The sequence below is a fragment of the Gracilinanus agilis genome, chromosome 2 (genome assembly GCF_016433145.1).
Source record: "Gracilinanus agilis isolate LMUSP501 chromosome 2, AgileGrace, whole genome shotgun sequence".
NCBI lineage: Eukaryota > Metazoa > Chordata > Mammalia > Didelphimorphia > Didelphidae > Gracilinanus > Gracilinanus agilis.
This window is the reverse complement of record NC_058131.1, coordinates 51496702-51510425: the sequence shown is the minus strand read 5'-3', so window position 1 is coordinate 51510425 and position 13724 is coordinate 51496702. Positions and strand designations below refer to the sequence as shown.

At 47.0% G+C, this 13724-nt stretch overlaps 1 protein-coding gene across 5 annotated transcripts in view; it reads right to left on the bottom strand.

Annotated features, from left to right (window-relative positions):
- Window positions 1–3461: 3461 nt before the first annotated feature.
- CBFA2T3 (CBFA2/RUNX1 partner transcriptional co-repressor 3) overlaps window positions 3462–13724 on the bottom strand; it is a 119222-nt gene continuing 108959 nt past the window's right edge. For 4 of the 5 annotated variants that reach the window (XM_044663177.1, XM_044663172.1, XM_044663173.1 and 1 more), the window contains 6 exons: window positions 13135–13385; window positions 11001–11086; window positions 8932–9130; window positions 8272–8340; window positions 6426–6616; window positions 3462–4053 (listed from right to left, as the gene is read on the bottom strand). In XM_044663177.1, the coding sequence (XP_044519112.1) occupies window positions 3742–4053; window positions 6426–6616; window positions 8272–8340; window positions 8932–9130; window positions 11001–11086; window positions 13135–13385 (1108 nt within the window). In that variant the 3' untranslated portion in view covers window positions 3462–3741. The remainder of the gene's footprint in view (window positions 4054–6425; window positions 6617–8271; window positions 8341–8931; window positions 9131–11000; window positions 11087–13134; window positions 13386–13724) is intronic. The other variant, XM_044663176.1, reaches the window with a different exon arrangement.

Here is a 13724-nt window from a genome sequence, read left to right as displayed (position 1 = left end):
ATAGTTTCTTACGTTTTCTTGGGGTGGGGGGAGGGAAGGGAGAGAGCAAATGATATTTAAGTGGCCTGGCACCAGAGAAGTGTGCTCTGCCTCCTCTATGGAAGTTGGTCCAGCCTCCATGGATTTTTTTGATTCTGGGGCCTGACAGAGGGGAAGTAGCTAAGTGGAAATGATTAGGAAGATTTTATACTAGAAATGTAATCTGGGCACACCAGTGAATGAGCATGCCAAAGGGCCTAGCCCAGAATAGATCTGCCTAGGGGAGAGGGTTCCCTAGTTTCCTTCCTAGATGCTGGGTTCCTCCATTAGAAAAGATGCAACATTACTCACACTACTGCCCAGAGTGTAGGAGAGAAGCAATGGGTCGTTCCGAGATTCCACTCAAGTCAAGTGGGAAATTTCTGGATACTTAATGATCCCATCTTACAAGGTTGGGCCTCTGTTATCTTTATCTACCATTGCCTTCTTTCCCCAAGCCATAACAGCAACGGCTTGAGGTCAGTGAGAATACTGCCCTGAAACTAGCCACAGAGTTCATCCCAAATCATGGCCTGAGTGTGCTCTCTCTCTCTCTCTCTCTCTCTCCTTGAGGCAGAAGCTAGGAAGGCACTAATCCATCCAAACTGACACCACAGCCTCACTAACTCTGCTCCCTGGAGATCAGGATTGAGGAGACTGTTGGGTTTTCATCTATACCAAGAAGACCAGCTCAGCAAAATGGCGGCCATTTCCTTATCTCTATCTGCCTAGCGATCCTCTGAATCCAAGGCACCCAAATCCATCCTTCAAACCCTACAGCCTGGAGGGAAACACATCTATTCCCAAAGTAAATGGGCATCAGGACACCAAGGAGTTCCAAAGGACTCAGCTACAGGGGAGGAAGCAAGAGGACAAGGAATCAAGGGTCACCAGGGAAGAGGATACATGGAAGGATGGAGGAGAGGTAGTGGGAGAGATTTTTATCCTATGCAATCTGATACTGGTATAGTTAACAGGCTCAATGCTTGGGAGAAGAATGGAGGTCAAAACTGAGAAAACTGTGGAACAAAGCCCATAGCCCTGTTATTTCCCTAGAGCGATTTTAATTTTAAAGAAGTCCTAGCTCTTGGGATACCAATGGAACCTTTACGCCTCTATGAATGCAATCAGTGTTCAAGCAAGTAGAGGCCTGTAATGCAAAGGGATAGTGTGTGAGTAAGTGCATGTGAAGACATTACTATCTTGTTTATCCCACCCAATTTGCTTTCTGGACTCAAGTTTCATCTATCAGAATTTCCTTTGGTCAATGACCCTGTTGGCAGTGACTCGATTTAATCTTCCCTTTCTATTACAAAAAGAACAGATGTTTTGTGACTCTGGGAAATAACAATAAAAAAACAAAACAAAACAAAAAATCCATCGCTTCCCCAAGGACCACACTTCGGATTTTTTTTTCTTAAAACCTGTTTCCTAAACTTTACATACTTCAGTGGTTTCTCTTATTTTTATTTGGCAAACATCTTCTTTATTATCATCATCATTAATATCATTATTTGGACCTCTGCAAATACTATATACATTCACATTAACGTACAATATTGACTTCTTGACTCCTGGCTGGGAATCTTTTTGAAACCCCCATATTTCAGTAGCTGGGCCACTCTCCATATTGCACTCCCGTCCTCTGTACTTTGTACAATGATACAAGAAAATGCAAAATAGTCTACATAGTCTCTCTTTTGTTTTTCTTCCATTAAGTACAAGTATTAATTTTCTTTCTCCTTCATTTCCTCCTAGGAATCCTTGTGAGAGTTGGAAGGGGGAGAGGGGGACAAGGGAAAGGGGGCAAAAGGGTGCCAGTGATATTATAGGGAAAATGTTCAAATGAAAAGATCTATCATGTTCCATCAAAGGAGCAGAGGAAAAAACATCTGGGAAACAACTGGACACAAAAGCAAGGGATTATATACAGGCAATCAAAATAGTCTTCAGAAGGTAGGATGGGGGCAGAATACAAAGGTGGGTTGTGGTGGTTTTTTTTTTTCCTGTTGTTTGTTTGTTTTGTTGAATTTTCCTGCAAAAGTGTGGAAGAGAGGAGAACAGGAATAAGGAGATACTGTGACAAGGGGGTGGGGGAAATGGAGAGAAGAGAGGTAGAGGACAAAAACAAGAAGCAGAAAGTATTGGTATAAGTTGCTATCTGCTCATGCTCTGAAAAGCAGTCAAGAATCAATCCAAAAGATTGTCACAGTTTTGTTTCGGGATAATGCTCTCTCTGGAAAGGAACACTTTTTTAGCACTTTGTTTTTCATCATCGGAAAAATTAAATGCGTTGAAAATCCATTGAGGGTGGGAAAATAGAGGTATCTTCCCCTTACGCATCCACACACACACCCACTCGCACATATATGCATCCACGCACACATGCCTATACACACCATACTAGGTTTTTAAATTTTTTCCTGGGCTTGGTCAATCATGATGATTTTTTTTTCCTTTTCCTTTATTCATGTTTAATAACCAAACTCTGAAGCCACGGATGCAAATCCCATAGTCTGGCAGAAAGGGGGAGAGAGATCCAAAGCCTGAGAGCTGAGCTGGTAAAATGGGGCTGGGGGCTTCATTCTTCACTGCTGGTGCCATTGACTCACCAGCTGAGCGGTCATCATTGTTTGGTTGGGACAAAACAGAGTGTCCTTGTTTGATTAAAAAAAAATTTTTTTTTTAAAAAGAGAAAAAAGATCTGGGGCTCCCCCCCCCATCTGAAAATGCAAACCCCCAACCAAAAGACAAAAAAACCAACCAACCAGCCCCAGATCAAACAAACCCAAGAGTAATAAAACAGGAAAAAAAATACTTTGGCAGTGACAAAAAGAAGTCTGGATTGGTTTTCTTGTGAGAGTTTGCTTTTTGGATTTCCTTTGGAGCAGAGGTGTATCTGGTATTCTTGGCTAGCTAGCAAGGTAGTTTACAAGTAAGCTTCCTTTACTTTTGTTTTTAAAAACCTTTTTGGATTTTTTTCCTTAAAGCCAAAGAGTTTTGACATTAAAAAAAAATAAAACCAAAATAAAACCCAAAAACATTTCTTGCATCAGAAATTGTCATCCTTCTTACCGTCTTTGCTGCACCTGCCCCTCCCATCACACAAGGGGGGCAGTTTGGCAGAGTATCCAGCTATAAAAAGAACAGTTCTCTTTTTCCCTTTTTCATTGAAAAAAGAAAAGAAAAGAAAACACTCAAAAATGAAAACCCCACAGTTTTCTCTGTCCATTTCTGAGTAGCTCTTCTGGGGAAAAACAAAAGAAACATGCCCAAATCAAGGAACAAGCTCCCCTCCCCCCCACCCTCCCCCAACAAAAATCTTCACTGAAAATATAAGCCACCAATTTTTTTTTAAAATTGAAAACAAGAAAGTGTGTGAGAACGTGAGAGGAGAGGAGAGAGAGAGAGAAAGAGAGAAAGAGACAAGAGAGAAAGAGACCAGAGAGAAAGAGACAAGAGGGAAACTGACAAGACAGAAAGACAGATTAACGGAGAAGAAGGGTTGTACTTTCTTTGTGAAATCCACTTTTAAAGCCCAGTTTTGAAGATCTGTGAGGATCACTAGAATAGATAGAGGTCGTTTGGAGGTCGAATGAAATCGTCAGGTAGCTGAGGAAGTTGCATTGAATGCAGTTTTTTTTTTTCTTTTGGAGAAAAGCAGTAGCAGCAGTGACTTGTAGGTTCTCGGTTTCCATTGTATCTTCCTCCCCCTCGATGGGGCTAGCGGGAGGCAGTTTCCAGGGGAGCTGGAGTGGCCGGGGTGCCCGAGCGGGAGGCGGCTGCCGAGCTGGTCTCGCTGGGGCTGGTGGCCACGGCCACGGCTACTACGTCCGGCTGGGCGGGGCCCACCCCGCCCAGCCCCACCCCGTTGGCCGGAGTGGGGCCCGCGGCTGCCTGAAGGCCCTGGAGTGTCTGGCCACACACGTGGTGGTGTTTCTCCCAGTCCTTGTGCTGGCAGAAGGAGCCGCAGTAGCGGGCAGTGTTGCAGCCGCTGCAGGTCTCGCTGGCTTTGCGCCCACAGTTCCAACAGCTCTGGGGGTGGGGGGGGGACAGAGGGCAGCGTCAGGTGTGCGGGCGGGTGGGGGAACCCTCGCTGGGCTAACACCCCGCCCCGCTCCTCTCCTCTACGGATGCCCAGAGAGGGCAAGCAAAAGGCGAATCCGAGCCTCGAGTCGGAAGAAATGTGGGTCTGAACTAGGCTTTCTCTTACCGGGGCTCCGTTACTCTGACCTACTTGGATGACCTTGGGAAGTTACTCAGTTTTCTTCTCTGTAAAATGGGAAGAACGATTTTGGGGGGTTGTTTTGAATCAAATTAGTCAGTAGATCCGAATGGACTCTAGATGATGAGTCTCAAGTTGGGACCAGGATCTTTAAATGCTTTCCCAGGTCTAATAATGATCGTGGAAAATGCACAGAACTCGGATTCACAGGGCTGGAGGCCAAATGCTGGCTCTGCTCCTTTCCACCAGTTTCCTCATGTGTGAAATAAAGGAGGTGGACTAGAAAGATGGCCTCCCAGTCAACGAGGGGCTCCAGGGCTCTGCATCTCTGAGGCAGTCCAAGGGATTTCCCCTTTTGTTCTCTTTTCAGGGACCTTTTGGGGAAGGCTGAACCTGGGCCCCGAGAACATCCCTGGGTTTCCCTTATTGCTTTCCAGAACCCTAAGCTTGACTGCCCCAACCTGGCTGCCTAAGGAAGGGGGAAGGGCAGCCCAGGGACCCTGGGCTCTGTGGCTTGCTGACTGCCTTTGGGCTACCCAAAGGTTTCCTCCAGTGGGATGCCCTAATTAATTGGAAGGCCCTCAGGAATCATTTTTAAGGAATTAAAAGGGGTTAAAAGCAACCAACGGCCACATCCCAGGTGCTGATGGTCTGGATGAGAGTTATCAGACAATGAAAAACTCCCAGTTGTGGCCAGAACCAGATTAAAATGTAATTGGGAAATACTTAACAGCCTAAGGTGAAATATAGATAAAAGGACATTTGAAAACTAAGTCAATAGGCTGCCCACAGGTTGTTTCAGTCATGTCTGACTCTTCGTGACCCTATTTGGGGTTTTCTTGGCAAAGATACTGGAGTCATTTTGCCATTTCTCTTTCTAGCTCATTTGACAGATGAGAAAATAGAGGCAAAGTGAAGTGACTTGCCCAGGGTCATCCAGATATTAAGTATCTGAGGCCAGATTTGAGCTCCGGAAGATGAATGTTCCTGATTCCAAGGTCAGTGCTCTATCCACTGCACCACCCAAGCTTAAGACCCCCTTTTTTATTTGAGTTTGGCACCTATTCTAGACTGTATAGACTTGTGTTCCAAAGGGTAGATTTTTCAACCAAGGGGAAGAAGACATAGCACAGGAAGTAAAGAAGGGGCAGGAACAAAGTGGTAGAACCCCAGAGAATGGACTCATTTGATTGGAAAAGGCATAGTTCTATCAATTCTCTCAAGGACCATCTTTAAGCCACTTTAGGCAGAGGAGACTGTTTCTTTTTTAAAAAACCCTTACCTTATCAGTTCTTTTTTTTTTTTTTTTGAATCCTTACTTTGTCTTAGTATTAATTCTTTTTTTTAAGCCCTTACCTTCCATCTTGGAATCTATATTAAATATTGGTCCCAATGCAGAAGAGTGGAAAGGATTAGGCAATTGGGGTTAAGTGACTTTCCCAGGGTCACTTAAAAGTGTCTGAAGCCAAATTTGAACCCAGGTCCTCTCCACTTTGGGTCTCTCTCTATATCCACTGGACCACCTAGCTGCCCAGAGGAGACAGTTTCTAAAGAAACTGTCCATCCTTCAAGGGAAGGAGAGTCTTCTTAAGGAAAATTCGGAATGACTCTTACAGGAAGAGATTTTAGAGCCACACATTTTACAAATCAAAAGCCTGAGGCCTGGAGGAGGAGGGAGTGTTGTAAAGTGATTTGCTGAAGTTTACATAAGGCATAAGCATCAGAGGGGAGATTTGAATCCAGGACCTTCAGAAAGGGATGGGGTGGCGTGGCGCTATATATATGTATATATATCCCTGCAGAGTTAGAGCTCATTCCACTATTGTTTTCCTACTGGGAAAGGGGGAAGAGAAAATCCTTCTTCAAGAACTTTGCTCTTGGTTTTAGAAGAAAGAAGACTATTCTCATTAATCCCCAGAGTGTGTGTCTAAGGATGCCCACTTTGTTAGCCTTGTCAAGCCTGGCACTTTGGGGCCCTGGGATAGAGCTCCAAGAAGTCAGAGAAGGGAAGAGGAGAAGATGAGAAGAGAACCCAGGAGGCCCCGTTGCCTGTCCCCACATCTCTGGTTGAACAGCTCTTTGCTTGGAGGTGGGAGGTTGTTCCCACCCCTCAATCCCTGCCCTAGGAAGGCAGAGGGAGTTGGGGGCAGATTTGACAGCAGAAAGGAATGGAAGGCCCTACCTCGCTGGAGTCTTCCTGCTGATTGACGACGGTCAGGGCATCCTCGGAGGCCTGCCGCTTGGCCTCGGCCAGGGCCCGCTCCATCTTCGCTCGCTCAGTCGTGATGAGTTCGTGGGCTTTACGCTCTGCGTCCGACACGGCCTTCTGCAGCTCGGACATCGCCTGGCGCTTGACCTCATTCACAGCTTCCTCTGAAAGGCAGCGTGAGGGGAGGGTCACCACGTTAGTCTGTAGGATGGACCAGACGTCCCTGTAGGGCAACCACGGGGAGCCTGGAAAGGATGACTCAGACTCCAGGTGTGAACTTGCGTGTTTGAGCGTGTGTGGGCACGGGCACGTATGTGTGCATTCAGGATCACGGCATCACGCAACAAGAACCAGCAGGGACCGTGGAGGCCACTGAGCCTGAGCCCTCTCATTTTGTAGATGAAAAAAACTGAAGTCCAAGGAGAGCCTTGTCTAAGGGCTTCAGAGACGGGATTTGAACCTAGGTCCTCTTGGAGGACAGAGTGAGTGCTGGGTCTGGAGACAGATCTAGATTTAGACATTTATTAGCTGTGTGACTCTGGGCAAGTCATCTACACACTGCCTGCCTCAGTTTCCCCAGTTGTAAAATGGGGATGATAACAGCACCTTCTTCCCAGGGTCGTTGCGAGGAGCCAACGAGATATTTGTAATGGGCTTTTAGCACAGAGAGAAGGTGTTAGAGAAACATTAGCTCTTCTTATTCTCTGACTCCAGAACCAGTCTCTTTCTCCTAAACTTACCCAGCCTTCCATGCACATGTATGGAGGCAATCAGGAATATGTACACATGCATGCAGGTATAGACAGGCAAACACACTGGAACTTATTTGAAAGCGTGTGTGTGAACACTTTATGAATATTATCTCATCTGACTCTCACAACAGCCCTGGGAGGTAGGTGCTATTATCTTCCTCCCCTTAAGGGACTTGTCCACAGCTGTACAGTTAGCACCCAAGGTGGGATTTAAACCCAGGTCTTCCTGACTCCAGGTCCAGTGCCACATCTGCTCAGAAACGCTGCCTTGATTAGAGGCAAGATAATATAATGGCATGGTATGATCTAGGAGGAAAAATGGTAGACTTGGAATCAGGAGTCCCAGGTTACTCTATCTGGGGTGGTTATACAACAACAAGTGAATCATTTCAGTTCTCAGAGTCTTAGTTTCCCCATCTGTAAAATGGTTATAAGAATGATGACATTCTTTACTCATAGGGTTGCTGTGTGGAATCATTGCTTCAACTTTTAAGTGCTTTTGAATTGGGACTTATTTGAATAAGTCCAAACAGTCATTTTAAAGATGAGGAAGCCAAGGCCAAGAAAGAAAAAAATAACTCACCCAAAGTTAGGTGGGTAGTAAGCAAGAGGGCTATAATTTGATCCCAGATCCCCTGACTCCAATTCTAGTGTTCTTGTCACCAGAGTCCATTCCTGGTGGCTTTTAAAAGTGGTGTGTTGGGGTGGCTAAGTGGATCAGCCAGGCATGGAGATGGGAGGTCCTGGGTTCAAATCTGGTATCAGATACTTCCTAGCTGTGTGACCCTGGGCAAGTCACTTAATCCCCACTGCCTAGCCCTCACCCATCTGTCTAGGAGTTGCTACTAAGAAAGATAGTAAGAGTTTTAGATAAAAAAAAAAATCGAGTGCTATGTTGTAATACTTAGCTCCTGGCAAGATGGGGAATCTGTCTTCTCTGCTGAGTGGGGTGTGTGTGTATGAGTGTGTGTCGGGTATCCTGGATGTAGATCTGACCTGCTCCTTACTCTTGCTGTGAGGGATGGCAAAATAGGAATTTTCCTGAGATTTTTCTCTTTAACACTCACCAGCTTTTCTCCAGATTTCTTCTGGCATATAACCGGATAGAGGCCGGGGTACAAACTCCCGGTGACTTTCTAAATAAACAAGAATTAAAAGTGATTAGCTCTTTAGACCAAAGGCAATAAGCTTTCAAGCCTTAAGCAGGCACATCAACTCCCCACTTCAGGATGGTATAGTTGCCAATCCTAGTAACTGGGCCCCTCCTATACCATGGGCAGAAAGACTCTTGGGCTGCTGGCCAGCTCTCTGCCCTTGGGCTATAGAAGGTCCCCCTAGGGCTGGGCTTTGGGCATTGGTGTCCCATGGCAGAATCTTGTTCCTGATCAGCATTATTTTTGCAGGTTTGTGGCTGGACACTAGCCCAGACCAACATGGCCCTCATACAGACCAGGATGACTAAGAATCATGAAATAACAGAATTGAGATTCCAAGAAAACTAGAAGGGACCAAAGGGATGGATCAGCTTGAACCTCAGGGATTTTCCCCATCCCTGAGGGGGCCAGATTGACTTCCAACAGGTTAATGTTTACCCCTGGCCTTGGTTTAGGCCTTCCCACTCTTTTTTGGGTGACTTTGGGCAAGTCCCTTTTTGGAGTCTTGAGGGAGCTTGGTCTATCCTCTCTCCTCCCCCATCATCCCAACTCAGCCCAGGCCAGCATCAGTACCTAACTGGGGACCCTCTGAATTGGAGGAATTATTGTGTGGGCGGGACGGGGCAGGGATGGGGCCCTTCTTCATGTCCTCGGCATCGCTGTAACGCCGGATCCAGTGGTTAAGCTCCTCCCGGTCAGCCTCCTGGCATCGGCGCAGCACCGTGAGAGAACGCCGCGTCTTTTCCACCATATCCATGATACAGTTCAGGAGCTATTAGGGAACAGGAGAGGGTAACCCATTTATTCTCTCCTCTGAAAAACAGGTGAATGCTTAACTCAGTTCCTCAGTTGCTTGAGGGGCCAAGGCCAGAGTTGGTCCCCATGGAAGCATGTTGGCTTTACTCTAAAGAGTGGGGCATGTTATTCCAGGCAAGAGGGAGGGTGCTGGTTAATGTTTAACAACCAGCTCTCAGGGAAAAAATATACATATATATAATGTATATATATATACATAATATATATGTGACATACTTTTACATTTAATCTATATTATTAACATTTTCTCCATCACATTCTTAAGGCTAGACAACCAACAAAACACTAAATTAATTCTTAATATCTAGCATTTGATCATTTCTGAGGTGTAAATGCTCATATTAAAAATTTAATAATTGGCTCTCTCAAGCCAGTATGAGCTGACTTTGAGACTAAAAGGGTCTTTCAACATCATCTGGTTGAATCCCTTCATTTTACAGATGAAAATGATCCATGAAAAGAGGCATTCTAGGCAACCACCTCTCTTTTTTTAAATTAAAAAAAAAAAAAAGAACCCTTACCTTTTGTCTTGGAATTGACACTAAGTATTGTTTCCAAGGCAGAAGAGCAGTAAGGGTTATATTTATGGCACGTGTGCCAGAGGAGGAACTAGGAGCCCCCTCTGTGGACATGCACACCATTGCCCCAGCACAGAGTTCTCCAGAATTTGTTACTAGAAAGCCAGAGGGATGCGGGGCTGGGCTGCTCCCCTCCTCATCTCCACAAGTGGGTTTTGTGTTGTAGTTTGGGCACTGGGTATCTAAAAATTCACTATCACTGGGCTAGGCAATGGGGGTTAAGTGACTTGCCCAGGGTCACACAGCCAGGAAGTAGTGTCTGAGGTCAAATTTGAACCCAGGACTTCCAGTCTCTAGGCCTGGCTCTCAATTCACTGAGCGATCTACCTAACTGCCCCCAAGGATGGTGTTGTTTCAATATTTATTATACATATGACAGGGTAACATTTTTCCTACTTATTTTATGTGGAATAATATTCACAAGAATCAGATGCTTACCATCTCAGGGTGAGGGGCAGGGAGGGAGGGAGGGAATTTGGAACTCAAGAATTTCTTAAAAAGAATATAAACAAAGAACCCAGTTCAAATTGCTTAACATCTCCAAGAGGGAGGAGGGGAAGGGAGACAATTTGGGTCTTAGAATTTCAGAAAACATGTGTTGAAAATTGTTATTATGTGTAATTGAGGAAATAGAATATTTTTGAATAAAAATAATGTAAAAATTATTTTTAAATGTAATTGGAGAAAATAGAAAACATTTTAAAAAAGGAATTTAAAACCCAGCATCAGTCTATGGCCACTGTATTCCCCTCATCCTCCTGTTTTCCATTCCAGTATAACAGCATAATGGCAACCTAAAGGAATGGGCTGTTTTTTTTTTTTTTTTAAATTTCTTCTGTATCCTTCCCCAAGAATACCTGAGCCACGATGGCAATATAAGTGGCCTTCAATAAACGAGGGTAACTTCATGGTAGATCTAAGTCTTGTGGCATTGAGAAATAAGCTTTTAAATTTCTCAAGTTTTAGAGAGGGAACCTGGTGCACAGGTTTGACCCAAAGAACCCAAAGAGACCTTAGAGACCTTAGAAGGTGCTGCCTGGCTGTGTGGCCCAGGAACTCCTGGGTTCCCTGCATGGGAAGCCCACCATGAGCCTACAAGGCAGCACCATCCGCTTCTCATTGGACTCTCTGGCCCTCCTCGTGTGATCGGATAGGCTGGGGTGTCCTTTCATGGGTCAGGCTATAAAGAAGCCCATTTCAGACCCAATCCCGCCCTTGGCTTCTGCGCTGCCACTCGGGGTTACCTACATTGTTGAGGTGCTTCCACTCCTCTGCCCACTCTCGGTCGGTGAGCCTGTGGTCTATCACTTCTTCTTGCCGGGAGCCATGCACGGCTGGGAGAGAGGGAAAGGCAAGAACTGAGAACACAGCTCCAGGGGAAAGAAAGAGTCCTGCTGGAATGGATGCTTCCTGCTTAGACTCTTCTTCCTAGACCTAAAGCAACTCTTGCCTCATGTTCTGTTGGCCAAAACCCTTCCATTGCTGCCGTCGCTCCCCATCTCTAGAACAAGACTTTTTTTTAACTCTTACTTTCCATCTTAGAATCAGTACTGTGCTTTGGTTCCAAGGTGGAAGAGAGGTCAGGGTTGGGCCACTGGGGGGTAGGTGAATGCGTCAATAGGATGTATCTGAGGCCAAATTTGAACTCAGCTCTTGGAGACCTTCTAGTCCAAATTCCACACTTTACAGAGAAGGAAACTGAGGCCCAGGGAGTTAAGGGACTTCCCCAAGGATGCTCAAGTAGTAAGGGACAGAGGCAGGGGCAAGCCTAGGCTTCTTTTCATGATGTGAAATGACCCTACTATATTATCTCACTTAGAAATTTTCTCGAAGGACTGGGTGGATTAAAGGTTCTTAGAAGCAAAAGAGCGGGTCTTTTTAAAATGTTTGTCCCTGGGGCTTCCTCCTTGCCTTCCTTCTCTTCCCTGCCTTCCCTCCTCCCCCAGTGCCTAGAAGATGGGTTATGGCTCGCTTGGCCAGAGTGGGTTGAGGGCCACGTTTGCCGCTCTTCCTCTCTGGGGCTGGTGGGTTTCCCTGGGCTCCCCTTCCCATGACTCCCCCTCTTGAAAGGCTGGGGGAGAGGAGTGGAAGAGTGAGGAGGAGATGGAGGTGGAGCTCCCTGAGTTGTGCTGGGCCACCCTGTCCTAGGCGTGTGTCACCGGCAACTTGAGCCAACCCTTCAACCAAAATAGTGGCTGGAATCTGGAGGGACAGCTGGCATTTATTTTTGCATTAGCAGGAGCTGGTGGGAATTAGCACCTGCCTGACCCTGGGATTCAAGGAGCCAGACACCATCACCTGCTGCCGGGGCCTGGAAGCCTGAAGAAAGGAGGACAGCCAACTAGCAGGCCCCGTGCAGGGAGGGGGCAATGCTGGTCCTTCCCAGGCCCGAGTCTCTCCAGGCTCTCCCCACTTTCTAACCCCTCCTTTAATCTACGGCCCTTTAGTTTGTGGGCACAGCCTTAGCCAGTGGGCACTGCTATGTTTCTCTGCACTTTCTTAATTTTTGTTTAGACTAGGATAAAATATATAATACGCTCTTACTCTATGCCAGGCACCCCGTGGGTTATTTGGGTGACACCCCTCCTCATTCAGGGCCTCTGTGTGCCTTCTGGGTTTTAGGGATCCCTCTAGAATGCCTAGATCAGTGTTCTGCTTGAAGTGAAGAGGAAGCAAATAACTGGAGATTCGCTCCTGAGAAGGATGAGCATTGCCTCCCTGGAGGTGGCCTGTTCGCTGGACATCCTTCTGCATGAAGGTTCTAGACCCAGGCAGTGGGGAATTGTTCGGTTCCGTGTGGGTGTTCAATGCACCTTGCACACTGCTCCCCCATGCCATGCCCAGAAGGGGCATGTCAATGGGGCTGTCCCAGCCTCAGGTCCAGAGAGTCTGGGTCCCCTAGAGCAGCCCTCAGCTCCCCACATGCCTTGCATTATTTAGCTCAGGGTTTGGGAGTGGGAATATGGGGAGGAATGTGGATGCTGGGAAAATGTAGCTTCTGAGTTCTTCTTCAACCAATTCTATTCCTAAGCGATTCTCTTCTATTCGAGGAGGCAGAAGGTTGGCTGGTCTTCTGCTCAGATGCTTGGTTAACGGGGGCTCCCAGGTACCACGCTCCTGGGTACTTGTACCACACGGATGCCAGCCTCATTTCTCATGCAAAGGCCGATGCCCAGCATTAGGGCCTTCCCTTCGACCCCCGGCCACTTCTCCCTCCTATTTTGTCCCTCCTGAGGTCCTAGGCATGTTATTGCTCTTCCTTTCCTTCCTTCAGACCTGGGGGCCTTCTATTCTGCATACCCCGAAGGGCCATCTCTCCCTCCCGACTCCCCCCATCCCTACCCCTTGCCCAGGGTAGGCAGGGTGCTTGGGGCTTGCTCACCGACTTGCCGATGGCGCTCCCGCAGCTCTCGGGGGTCAGGAGGCCGGTATGTGTCCCTGTAGTGGTGGGCCACAGCCATGTCCTCGAGGCGGTAGTGCTGAGGTGGGGGAGGCGTGGGGTGGGGCAGCCCGTTGGGTTGATGGCTCAGCCCATTGCTGGGGCTGTACCTCTGGGCAGGGCTCAGGGTGCATGGACGTTTACTGAGGTGTTCGGGGTGCAGTGGGTCTCGGTCTAACCCATTCTCTTTGGTCCTGTCCCAGGGTGAAGGGAGGCAAATAGAGAGATAGAGAGAGAGGCCAAGATGGCAGGAGTGGAGAAAGGAATACATAGATTGTGGGCCAAGATAGAGGAATTAAGAAGAATAAATGAGAAAAAGAAAGAGACAAGGAGTAGGGGAAGGGAAGGGGGAGGAGAAGAAGGAAGAGACGTATGAGGAGGAAGGGAGAGAGGGAAAGAATAAGGGAAGGAAGGAGAGAGGAGGAAGAAAAAAGAGGAGAGAGAGAAAAAAGAGAGGAGAGAGAGAAAAGAGAGAGGAGAAGGGATGAGAGAATGAAACAGAGAGAGACGGGGTGGAGAGAGAGGGAGGGGGA